The sequence below is a fragment of the Gorilla gorilla genome, chromosome 7 (genome assembly GCF_029281585.2).
Source record: "Gorilla gorilla gorilla isolate KB3781 chromosome 7, NHGRI_mGorGor1-v2.1_pri, whole genome shotgun sequence".
NCBI classification, from domain to species: domain Eukaryota; kingdom Metazoa; phylum Chordata; class Mammalia; order Primates; family Hominidae; genus Gorilla; species Gorilla gorilla.
Window position 1 is genome coordinate 14,795,001 of NC_073231.2, and position 13,504 is coordinate 14,808,504.

Below are 13,504 nucleotides of genomic sequence, written 5' to 3' on the forward strand. Positions count from 1 at the left end.
ACATATATGGAAACATGTTGTACACCGTAAGAATATACAATTTTTACTTCTCAATTAATAAAGAGAGGCAGAGAGGCTCACATCTGTAATCCTAGCACTTTGGGAGGTCAAGGCAGGAGGATGGATTGAGCCAGGAGTGTGAGACCAGCCTGGGCAACATAGCGAGTCCTGTCTCTACAAAAAATTTTTAAAATTAGCCAAGCATGGTGACTTGCGCCTGTGGTCCCACTTACTTGGGAGGCTGAGGTGGAAGGATCATTTGAGCCTGGGAGGTCGAGGCTGCAGTGAGCTGTGCTCACGCCACTGCGCTCCAGGCTGGGCACAGAGCAACACCCTGTCTCTAAAAATACGTAAATAAATAGTGTCCCTCAGGACAGCTATCTGTGGAAGACACCTTTTTAGTCAAATAGATGTGGGAAATTTTAAAACAGTTTATGCCCTTTTCATTATCCTCTGTGGCACATTTGCCAACAGAAGACCCCAAGAAATGCTGAGCAAAAAACCTGTGCATTTAGTTTTAAAACTAGTGGGTTTCATACTCTTTTGTTTGTTTTACCCTTGAAGCACCCCCCCACCCCCCGCCACATCTCGTCCCCTCACAGCATAATCTCTCAAACGCATGTTGTGCTGGACCACACCAGAGTTAATCCTGACCTGTAGCCATGTGGGCATAGATAAAAGGAAATATTGTTTGCCAGTCCCTGCTGGAATGATACCTTTACACATCTGTCTGATCTGATTGCTCCACTGTTTTCTTTCTTCTCTTCCCTTTCCAGGGTTCTACCCTGTTCATCTAGCCCCATGATGGCTGTGGACATCGAGTACGGATATAACTGCATGGCTCCTTCCTTGCGCCGAGAGAGGTTTGCCTTTAAGATCTCACCAAAGCCCAGCAAACCACTGAGGCCTTGTATTCAGCTGAGCAGCAAGAATGAAGCCAGTGGAATGGTGGCCCCGGCTGTCCAGGAGAAGAAGGTGAAAAAGCGGGTGTCCTTCGCAGACAACCAAGGGCTGGCCCTGACAATGGTCAAAGTGTTCTCGGAATTCGATGACCCGCTAGATATCCCATTCAACATCACCGAGCTCCTAGACAACATTGTGAGCTTGACGACAGCAGAGAGTGAGAGCTTTGTTCTGGATTTTTCCCAGCCCTCTGCAGATTACTTAGACTTTAGAAATCGACTTCAGGCCGACCACGTCTGCCTTGAGAACTGTGTGCTCAAGGACAAGGCCATTGCAGGCACTGTGAAGGTTCAGAACCTCGCATTTGAGAAGACCGTGAAAATAAGGATGACGTTCGACACCTGGAAGAGCTACACAGACTTTCCTTGTCAGTACGTGAAGGACACTTATGCCGGTTCAGACAGGGACACGTTCTCCTTTGACATCAGCTTGCCCGAGAAGATTCAGTCTTATGAAAGAATGGAGTTTGCTGTGTACTACGAGTGCAATGGACAGACGTACTGGGACAGCAACAGAGGCAAGAACTATAGGATCATCCGGGCTGAGTTAAAATCTACCCAGGGAGTGACCAAGCCCCACAGTGGACCGGATTTGGGAATATCCTTTGACCAGTTCGGAAGCCCTCGGTGTTCCTATGGTCTGTTTCCAGAGTGGCCAAGTTACTTAGGATATGAAAAGCTGGGGCCCTACTACTAGTGACTGCAGGTGACAGGGCGTGGCGGAGCTGCCGTAGACAAGCCTAGCTCTGCTCACTGTGCAGTGGAGATGGAAGGCCAGGGAGGAGCAACGTGGAACTTCCATGAGGCCCCGTTTGGGAAAATAAAAGGATCCTCTTCACTTCTTTCTTAAACAGCAAATCCAGCCAGGTTCAGATTACACAACCAGTGTCTCACTCAAAGGAGCAGTGGTGGCTGGCGCGCTTTCGCACTGTGGCAGCCACGAGAGTCTGTGCATGTCTGTGCTGGAAAGGGTATGGATGGGAATCAAGCCTATGCCAATGCTGATGAAGCTGGAGGAGTCTCTCCTCTGCTCTCCACTCAGATGTGGGACATCAGTCGCCAAAAGCCACTCAGCCCCAGCCACCTCGCGTCAGACCCTCACTGTTCATTGTGTTCATCTTTGGGTGCTCTCTGCCAGCCAGGCCTTTCCTGCAAGCTGCTGTGCTTCCCCGTCCACGTGTATCTCTGCTGTGACACACTGACCTGACGCACATTTCCAGTGCAGCTGCAGAAGAGAAAGGGGATTGGCTCTTGTTTTCTGCAAGTTCATCTTTTGCATTTTATGTTCTTCCACAATTGATCTGACGTTCAGGAAAAGATAATAAAGGCAAATTAGTTAGTGGTTGAGACAGGCATTTCCTCCTCCCGCTTCTTGACCCCACAGATATATTCCAGCAGAGAGCAACACAGCAGTCATCAAAACCCACTGGCTCCTGTGCAGTGTCACAGATTGCAGGGTTCTGACAAGGCAGGACAGTCAAGAGTGGGGACACTTTCAGCTTCTACTTTTGCCTTCTAGGGGGAGCTTTCTAAGTCCCCACATTTACCCCGAGTCACCGGAAAAATCTGATTTTTCCCCGGAAAGCTCAATGACTTTAACGTGCTTGGCTGGTTTGTCTCATTCTTTATGAAAGAATTTTGGGGCCGGGCGCGATGGCTTATGCCTGTAATCCCAGCACTTTGGGAGGCCAAGGCAGGCGGATCACAAGGTCAGGAGATCGAGACCATCCTGGCTAACACGGTGAAACCCTGTCTCTACTAAAAATACTAAAAAATTAGCCGGGCGTGGTGGCCGGCGCCCGTAGTCCCAGCTACTTGGGAGGCTGAGGCAGGAGAATGGCGGGAACCTGGGAGGCGGAGCTTACAGTGAACCCAGATCACACCACTGCACTCCAGCCTGGGCGACAAAGCGAGGCTCCGTCTCAAAAAGAAAAAAAAAAGAGAATTTTGAATCTCCTTTCCCAAAGAGTCATCTTTTCTGCTGTGTTTAGGACATTTGATTTGCATATCCAATATCTCCTCGAAACCTTGAGAAAATGGTTTTATCTTGACTGTGATTCACAATATCTAGAACACTTTACCAGCACCCAGGGACATGGACTTGGGTGTTCTTATTTATGGTGTGTATGTAAAGAGATAGGGGAGAAAAACCTCACCCAAGTTATACGTTATTTTAAATGTTTGCCAACTCTGAAATTTCAGAGATTCATTGTTCTTAACCATATTGGACTAAAGTCTGTTGGTTAGTGCTGTTGTAAAAGAGACCTCTGGGGCCGAGTGTGGTGGCTTATGCCTGTAATCCCCGCACTTTGGGAAGCCAAGGCGGGCAGCTCACCTGAGGTCAGGCGTTCAAGACCAGCCTGGCCAACATGGTGAAACCTCGTCTGTACTAAAAATACAAAATTTAGCTGAGTGTGGTGGCAGGCGCCTGTAATCCACCTACTCGGGAGGCTGAGGCAGGAGAATCACTTGAACCCAGGAGGTGGAGGTTGCAGTGAGCCGAGATCATGTCACTGCATTTCAGCCTGAGCGACAGAGTGAAACTGTGTCTCAAAAAAGAGAGAGACTTCCGGGACAATCATTATCAGATAGGCCCCAAACCTGTGATTTTTCTTGGGCAAGATTGGTGTTTACTTAGGGGTGCTTTAAAAATATATTTTTACAAGTATATTTTTAGGAAGTTGGTTTTTTATTTTCTATTTTTGTTTGTTTTTGGAGTTTGGTTAAATGACTCTTTTATTTTCTGTTTTGCCTGATCTTACTAAAGTGAAGTTTTCCTAAGGCAAGCAAGAAGAGGAGTGGAAGCACAGTTGCCTGGATTTGGAGGCAGAGTTGTCAGGCTTTTCAAGCTAAGAGTCTTGTGCTTGGATTTTCCAGATTAATTTGAAAAGACCTCCCATTTGTGGCTTTGTACATAACCAACAGGCAGATGTTGAGTGCCTTGGCTCCTAGAGTTTTGTGGTTGGGTTAGGTTGTTTTTGTTGTTGTTTTGTTTTGGTTTTGTTTTCATTTCTGAAGTTTAAGATGCCTTGACTTTTTAAATGCTCTTAAGGCTATTCGATATAATTCTTACTCCTAAAACTGGCTGTTCTTAGCCTGAAATCTAATGCTTTGTTTTTTGTACCTCTCCCAGGTGGGTAACACTCTAGGATTACATGATATTATAATTTTAGGGGAAATCACATTTTTACCTTATGCTGTTACTGGGCAGAACCATGTTTTATGTAAACATACCAGACATCGGGTAACAGAGAGTACTTTAAATGTTATAAATATGGTGATCAGAACTATTAATAGCATAAATCGAACTCAAATGGAAGCAAAACTGATTTCATGCAGGTCCTGAATTTTACTTTGCCTTAAGAAGTGCCCTCCCCACAATGCAGGAAAGGCACAGAGTGCACTGTCATTGACATGTTACCCGACTAAGGATCATTCTGTGTTCTTAAGAAAAAGGCCTGAAGTGACTCTGTTTAATAAAGTCAGTTTAATTTTATCTAATAATGATCTTAAGACATACCCATGTCAAAATTTGAAATATGGTAATTCAGTGATAACTATCTCTTCTAAAGCAGCCGTAAACCCTCCCCACTACCCGTCTTTCTCCCAGCTCACCCCGGCTTTTTTTTGCTGGGGGTGCTGGATGCAAGCCCCCAGCCAGCACACCTGGGATGCTCACCCTGCCGCACAGTTCAGAAGGCAAGTCCTCACCTGCTTGCAAAGACCCTTGTTCTCCAATAAAAGACTCCACTTGCGTGAGTTTCCTCATCAGGGCTGTCATTCAGTGATGTATGGGGGTCTGAAGAATACTGCCTTCTATCTGTCTTCTCTTTACCACTCGCTCCTCTGCTACCCTCCTGCCGCAAACAGTCTTCTTCCTTTTGGCCCACTTCTGTCCTGTGAAATTCTCAGAAGGCCTCAGGAGCTGCACTGATGTATTCTCTCCTTGTTTGATAGCTCATCATCAGTAGATAAGCCTACACACTTCAGAGGGTGACAGGTTTCTTACTTGGAGACTTCACTGCACCTTGACTTGTAGATTTGCCTTCAGACAGCTCTTGGTTATGGTAACAAGTGGCCTCCGAGTCCCAGGATCTTTCCCAGGTTGCCCCAGAAAGACCAGCCACCTGTCACAGGTGCAGTTGTCCGGCAATAGGGAAGCAACTTCATTTTTGTTTTATATTTATTCCCTCAAGTGCCCTGAGGAGCATTTGCAAACTGGGTACAATAAATAAGCTGGATTATACAAAGATATTTAATAAATAAGCTTTCAGTATCTATTGGAAGACATGAAGCATTTGAGTGGGTTTCTTTATTTAAAAAATTATTCTACTGGAGCTGGTGAGAAATAATGAAGCTGTGCAGTTCTCCAGAAATTATAACAATGTCAGAGTCAATGGGAGAATTTAATTTACCTTTAAGATTTCATTTTAATGGTGGCAAAATTATACGTTTTTAGAAGATGTAAATTTGGAACTGTTAGGAGATTGCTCTGTGGTTTTGATCTTTTCAAACCATTTTCTTTTTGAAAAAAGGCATTAGTTGTAGTCATGGACATTAAATGGGCCATATATGCTTATCAATCAAAAAAGTGTTCTTTTTTTGGAACTGCCCATTTTCTGGATCTTCCCTCTCAATGGATAGGGGATGAAAACCTTGGTTGCCTTTTATTTGTTTCCTCTTCTAAAATTTCTCACCTGAATGTAGTCCTGGGAGAGTCCCGATCACGTCTCTCCTGACATGTTCACTGAAATCGGAGACAAGAAGTTACATGGATGATGGGATCTTACAGGGTCACACAAAGACAATTTGGCAGCTTATCTTAATTTCCTGCAGTGAGACAACACATGTGGAACTGGGAAGGACAGCTGTTGTTACGAGCAGTTTTTCCTGGTCATCGTTGTAAAGCTCTGCAACCCACATTGTAAAGCCGTGAATGTTTTCAGTCTTGTTGACGAGTTTTTAGAGACTGCTGGACCTCTGAGGGCTTTGAGAGTGCAGCTGTGATGATGTTTCACTATTACTTCAGTGTGAATGTAGAACCAAGGACTCATCTTCATTTTATACCTAAAAGTGCCTTGTCAAGAAATTTCTGCATGTTTTAAAAGATAAATATTTTTGTACACAGAGTTCAAGGGGAAATGCACTTTAAAAATCCCAAGAATGGATGTTCTTTGTGTGGTATGAGAGGTTGGTTTGTATCTCAAAAGCAAAAATGTAATAAAGGAAGACAAAACAAAACTGAAAGTGTCCTTCTATTCTTAGAGCCAGAGTAAGTGGAGAAACATTTCAAATCGATATGTTTCCACATGTAGATCTTAGGTTTCCAAAGAAAAAGCTTGTAGTCAATGGCTGAGTTAAATGTGCAAGGCAGAGAGGAGTTAATTGTTTTAGCATAGCTGAGAAGGTAAGTGCTAGGGAAGACATACAGGAGCTAGTGTTATTCTGCACCCATTTTTAATGATCCTAGATCATACGCATTCTTACCCTGTCATTTGCACTTGAAGTACAGTGCAGACAGATGTATTCAAACAAAAGCAGGAAAACTATAAATGGCTATCATAGCTTTTAACTGCTTGAGCAAACAAACTAAGCAGCAAAACAAAACAGCCCCTGATAGGTAGCGGATAGTCACCCTAAGTGAGATTTCCAGAGCTGCTTTTTTCCAAAGTTCAGGACAAGATGCAGGCAGAGTGGGGTGGGAAGCTGCATCTAGAAGTTCCATGTCAACAAGTCCTCTGCCACCCTGGGGAAGTGGGCGGTGGCTCTAGTGGAAAGGCAGAGTGTATTAAAGTTTAGCAGCTAGTATGTAGATGCAAAAAGTGAGCTCCGTACATAACTTTCTCCAGATTTTTACACTCTGCCCACAACTTGCCTTCACAGACATAGGAAGGGTGGAGACGTTAACTCTGGTTTTCGTGAATGTCTATTTGAGGTTCAGTGAGGTTTTAATAATCATTACCTAATCATAAGTTGTGAGACCAACACCTCAGGAATGTCTGGAATAAAAATAAGAAAAAGAAAAACACTTTTCTAGAGCAATGTCTCCAGAATGGCAAATGTCCAGCTCTGAGTAATTCAATTGAACATTTACCACTCAGCTTCCATATACAAAGCAGTGCCAGGTGCTTTTCCCACAACCCCCACAAAGGACATTCACATGTTCGGGGTGACGCCTCTGGTGAGCATGGAGAGCCACTGGAAGGTATTGGAATTCAGGAAGTCTGGCTTCCAATCCAAGCTCTGCCACCGACCTCTTCGGCCTCCCATCTCCTGTCAGTGGCTCTACTGAAGGGGCCCTGAGCATGTTTAGTAGGAATAAGGTAACCAGGGGCTCTAGCAGTGCCCTGAATGCTTTTGAGAGTCAGCCAACATGTTCATTTTTAAGAGGTTTCTAAATACAGACTCTCATAAGAAGCACCTTGTACACTATTTGTGTCCTCTCCAGGAATCACGGGAGTGAATCACATTCCAGACACTTGCTCGGACTTCATCACATCCTCAGTGACTGGGCTGAAAGAAATATCACAGAGCTCTCTTTATGGGTAAAGAGAGGAAGGTGGCTGGGCACAGTGGCTCACATCTGCAATCCCAGCACCTTGGGAGGATCTCTTGAGGCTAGGAGTTCGAGACCAGCCTGGGCAACATAGTGAGACCCCATCTCTAAAAAAAAAAAAAAAAAAAATTTAATAGCTGGGTGTGGTACCGTGTCTGTATACCAGCTCTTCAGGGGGCTGAGGCAGGAAGATGACTTGAATCAGGAGTTCGAGGCTTCAGTGAGCTGTGATTGTACCACTGCTCTCTAGGCTGGGCAACAGTGTGAGACTTTGTCACCAAAAAAAAAAAAAAAAAAAAAACAGAAAGAGCGAGAGAGTGAGAGACAAAGGCCCTGAGTGAGTTTCTTCAAGTCCCAGAGCCCATCAGTGACTGAGCCAGGAGGACAACATAGGTCTTTTTTCCAAGAACTGTCCCTGTGAACCAGAATCAATCTCATAGAACTGAGAGACCAAGATGATGATTCTCAAAAGTTGTCCCTCATGCTGGAGAGATACAGTTCCCAGGAAAGGAGTGAACACAATCATTTTTCTACAGGAAAAGCCGCATTCCTCCCAAGGGCTTCCTCAGCACGTACTAGGACCACAGACCGCGTAGAAGTATGAAAGTTAGAATGAAATGATGTGGGTCTCCGAGGGCCTGATTAAACCTCAGGATAATTTGGTGGAAGGAAACCACCAAGGAACCATGGCTGCAGGGGCATTCCAGGAGAGAGGCCGCATTCTTGGCCACAGCGTTCCCTTCCACCAGAATAGAAACCCTGTGTGGCACAGAAAGGCTTTAACTAAACCTCATTCCTTCTTGTCACCTTCCCTTGGAGGAGAAGAGAGAGAGGGAAACTCAACAGATGCCTTTTGCTTTCTGCATGGGATTCTCTGGTAAGTGACATGCTTGCATTGATGTTATTCATTCCACAAACACTACTTTGCCTCTCCAGCACTGGGGGACCCGGGGCTGGGCCTTGGATTTGGCAAAGGTAGGATGAGGATACAGAATCGTCAAAATTCTTTGGGGCCAAAGGCATCAATAATGATCCAAGATCTCAGCCCTCTACCCAAAGCTACAAGATCGAGTGGCCGGGTTGGGGGTCGGCAACCTTTTCCTGTAAAGAACTAGGTAGTGAATGTTTTAGGTTTTGCGGGCCACATGTGGTCTCTGTCACATATTTGTTTTTATTTAAATGCCCTTTAAAAATGTAAAAACCGTTCTTAGCTCGTGGGCCATACTAAAGCAGGACCAGGGCAGACTTTGTCCCTCAGGCCATGGTTCGCCAACCCCAAGCAAGAGTCACATAGGAAGAGAATTGAGAGCCGACTTGCTGAAGTCTTGAGGCCGCAGGTTATTTTCAGTGGCTTGCTTGCTTTTCTTTTCAAGATGATCATATAATTTATGATCTAAACTGGGACGCTTTCGAGAATGAATAAGGCTCCTGTGAGTTAGCCAGGAGCACCCGGTGTATACTAGGAACACCTTGGGCAAACATGACAGCACGATCCCTGTCCGAGCTCACCTCTCCTCTGGGATCTTCTTAGACCTCTCCAGAGCTGGGAAAGACCAGGCTGGTCTTGTGCCGGGAATCAGTTCTGGCTGGATTGTGCTCTTTTGGGAAGGGTTATCATGGAGTGGTGATTTAGTCTGTGGTTTAGATGTGTTTTTATCGGTTGGTTTTCTTTCCTAATTGTAGTGCTGGTGGCCAAAAGCCCTCTGGAAATTTCAGCCAATTCACTCTTAACAGTAGCTTCTTTAGGAGGAAAGGGGTGATTCATGGTTTGGGCTTATTTCCTACCAGTGCTTTTCCTCCACCTCTCCCCCGTGCCCAACAAATCGAGGCTGGCCAAGCTCCCGAGGAAGCTGCTCATTGCGGACAGAGACATTGAGGCTGGATCTTGCAGTATTCCAAAACCCAAGTCCCCAGAAAGTAACATCAAAGCGCTCCTAGGAATTTAACTAACTCCAGGGTCTCAGCTCATCTTTCTCTAGCCCAGCAAGTTCAAGAGGCCTTAATTAAGCACCGCAGGAGACCAAGGAGGTAGAAATTCATCTCTGAAGTGCTCTCTCTGGGCCCTGGCCCTGAAGACCCCCTGCTTTCCTGGTGGCACCATGAGGGGCAGGCACACATGCTCTTCCATTTCACCTCTGTTGCCTCCTCCCACTGGTATTTACCATTACTGCCATGCTGAAGGTAGGTCGGTAATGCCGAGGACCCTAGCATTAGTGCTGAAGGGTCTTGGAAAGGCTTCAGGAATCCCCAGACATATCAAAGGGGAACTCTTCACCGCCAGAGGACGGTTAGTTTTCCAGCATCCATCCAAATATCACACATCACCGCCTGCACTGCTAGAGCTGATCAGGAAGAAAAACCGGTCACTGCTTCAGCCGGGCTCCCTTCCAGAGTCACTGTGTGGATTGCCTTCTGGTCAACATCTTGGTCTCATTTGAATGTGGAATTAGCCAGTTGAAATTTCACTGATTTTATTATCATCACACCATTTTATTATAAATTATTATATTATCAATATAATATTAATATTTAATATTATAAATATTAATTAATTAATATTAATATTAATATTGACTAATTAATATTCATCATTAGTCAATTATTTATTGAACCTATTACTGAAAGATTTCTCCTAATTTTTGTTTTTTGTTTTTGTTTTCACATAGAGTCTCACTCTGTCACCCAGGCTGGAGTGCAGTGGCACAATCTTGGCTCACTGAAACTGCCACCTCCCATCTCCCAAATATTTTCATAACATCTTTTTGAACACTGCTTTGCACATTTGCTCATGCAACTAAGTGTTTGTTCACACAAATTTTCCAGGGGCTTTTCTCATCAATTGATCAATCACCTCACCACCTTGGACTCTCATCGCTTCTATTGGTCACACACTATATTACACAAACAGACTTTGAAAACAAACATTTTTTAAACAGTATTTTCTCCAGAAAAAAGTCCCTCTCACCCTGGTTGATTTTCCCGCTTTGAAATGTCATGGCTTTGCCCCAGGCCTTCTGTAAGGCAGGACACACTCTGTCCTCCCCGGGCAAGCAACATTGAATAAGTGACATTCTGCTGTCAGTGGCAGGAGCCAGACAGACAGTGACAGGGGGCACTCATTCCAGCCCTCCAGGACACCACTCACGCCTCATCTCAGCCTCTGCACTCCCTCCCCTAGACAGGGAATGCAGAGGCCCAGGTCTCCAGCTGCAACCTCAGTCCTGTGCAGCTGAACTCAGACATGAGCCGCTGGCAGTTTTCTAACATTTTATGAAGACGTGGAATCCAGCCTGGGCCACAGAGCAAGACTCCGTCTCAAAAAAAAGAAAAAAAAGAAAATAGGCCGCCCAAGATAGAAATTGCACCCATTCCCCCTCCCTGAAGCATCTCCTGAGAGCCCTAGGGCCCTAGAAATAACGGGTGTAAACCCTTTCCTTCCCACACAGAAATTCCACTCTCCCGCCTCCTAGGCTAATGAATGTGGTTGAAGGATATCCTATAGAAAAAGGCAAAAGCAAGTGAACAAGCAAAACCTGCATGGGAAGGAAACACAGCTGTGGACCCCAAAATAAATGTGGACTCTGGTTATGTTTTCCTTCTGTTCTCAAGGATAATTATCATGTCCTTTCACAAAAAAAAAAAATTGGCTTGTTCACACAGAACCACACTTGAGCTGCCTATTATATATATGTGATTTATATTTACATTCATACATTAAACTGCTTGACAGGGCAACGTCTATTCCACACTAATAATAACACATAAGACAAAATTATTGAGTGCCTCTATGGGCAAGGGTATGACTGGGACTAAGTACTCTATGGGAACGTAGAAAGAGAAAGCATGTCATTGTCACGAAGCTATTTAGAATCCTCCAATAGTTACTTTAGTCTTTGCCCAAATTATACATTTTTTACTCCATTTGCTTGCATCTAAGACCAGAGAGTCCTCATGTTTCCTTTTTACAATTTAAACTGTTGTTTTGAAATAATGGCAGATTCACATGCAGTTTTAAGAAATAATACAGAGAGGTTCCATGTAACATTGACTCAGTTTTCCCCAGTGGTAACATCAGGCAAAACTAGAATACAGTATCACAACCAGGATATTGACGTTAATCCAGTCAGGATATAATTTTTACTTTGTTTTTGAGAGAGAGGGTCTCAGTGTCACCGAGGCTGGAGTGTAGTGATGCGATCATGGCTCACTGCAGCCTCAACCTCCCAGGCCCAGGCAATCCTCCCACCTCAGCCTACCAAGTAGCTGGGACCACAAGTGTGTACCACCATGCCTGCTAATGTTTAGTATGTATATATTTTTTTAATGTAAATGGGATTTTGCCACATTACCCAGGCTGGTCTCAAACTCCTGGACTCAAGCGACCCTCCTGCCCCAGCCTCCCAAAGTGCTAGGATTACAGGCATGAGCCACTGCTCCCGGCCCCAGTCAGGATATAGAACCACAAGGATCTTTCATGTCCTTTGTAACCACAGCTCCTCTCCTCTCCCTGGCTTTTCTCCTCCCCTACCCCACTCCCACCATGGTCCTTGACCCCTGGCAACCACGAATCTATTCTCCATTTCTTTAATTTTGTCAGTTCAAGAATGTTATATAAGTGGAATCCTACATGTAAACTTTAAGGATTGGCTTTCCCCACAGTTTATTTCCCTGGAGATTCATCCAAGTTGGTCCATGTATCAACAGTTTGTTCCTTTTCATTGCTGAGGACTATTCCACAATACAGATTAATAATATACTGATGAGCGTTTGAGTTGTGTCTAGTTTGGGTTTATTATGAATAAAGCTATTATGAACATTCATGTACAGCTTTTTGTGCAAATACACATTTTTCATTTCTCTGGGATGGATGCTCAAGAGTGAAATTTCTGGGTTTACGGCAGTCTCATGTTTAGTTTTATAAGAAACTGCCAAACTATTTTCTGGAGTAGCTATACTATTTTACAATGCCACCAGTAATGTATCCGGTTTCTCTGCATCCTGGTCAGCTTTTTGTGTTGTCACTGTTTTTATTTATTTATTTAGAGGCAGAGTCTCACTATGTTGCCCAGGCTGAACTTGAACTCCTGGGCTCACACAGTCTTATAGGTACGCACCACCACACCTGACTACTGTTGTGACTACTTTTTATTTTAGCAATTCTGAAAGGCGTGTAGTAACATCTCATCGTGGTTTTAATTTACATTACCTCAGTGGTTAATTATGCCAAAGCTTTTTGTGTGCTTCTTTGCCGAATGTATCTTATTTAGTGAAATGTATGTATGTCTTTGGCCCATTTTCTAAGTAGACTGGGGTTTTTTTCTTTCACTGTTGAGTTTTGAGAGATCTTTGTATATTCCAGGTGCTAGTCTTTTGTCATATGTGTTATTTGAAAATATTTCTCTCAGTCTGTAGCCTGCCTTTTCATTCTCCTCACATGGACTTTCTCATAGTAAAGTTTACTTTTTATCTATTTTTTCCTTTGTGGGATCACGCTTCTGATGTCAAGCATAAGAACTCTTTGCCTAGGCCTAATCTCAAAGATTTTTTCCTTTGTTGTCCTCCAAAAGTTTTATAGTTTTACATTTTAAATTTACAAATATGATGCATTTTGAGTTAAATTTGATAAGGTGAGAGGTTTGGGTTGAGGTTTATTTTTTTGCCTATACATGTCCACTTACTTCAGTACCATTTGTTGAAAAGGCTTTCTTTTGCGTCTTTGTCAGAAAGCAGTTGGAGATATTTACATAAGTTTATTTATGGGTTCTTTCATATTTATATAGGTTAATTTATGGGTTCTCTATTCTGTTTCAATTATGTATATACCTATCCCTGAACAACACCATACTATCTTGAGTACTGTGGATATATAGTAAAACCTAATATGAGATAGAGTAATTCCTCACAATTTTTTTTTTTTTCTTTTTTTTGAGATGGAGTCTCGCCTTGTCACCCAGGCTGGAGTGCAATGGCGCGATCTCAGCTCACT

General features: G+C 43.9%; 1 protein-coding gene across 1 annotated transcript; it reads left to right on the forward strand.

Moving 5' to 3' along the window:
- The first annotated feature begins 801 nt into the window (after positions 1–801).
- Positions 802–6,203, forward strand: PPP1R3B (protein phosphatase 1 regulatory subunit 3B). Its single transcript, XM_055349108.2, has one exon. The coding sequence runs from the start codon at positions 802–804 to the stop codon at positions 1,657–1,659; it is 858 nt and encodes a 285-aa protein (XP_055205083.1). The 3' UTR covers positions 1,660–6,203.
- The last annotated feature ends 7,301 nt before the right edge of the window (positions 6,204–13,504 follow it).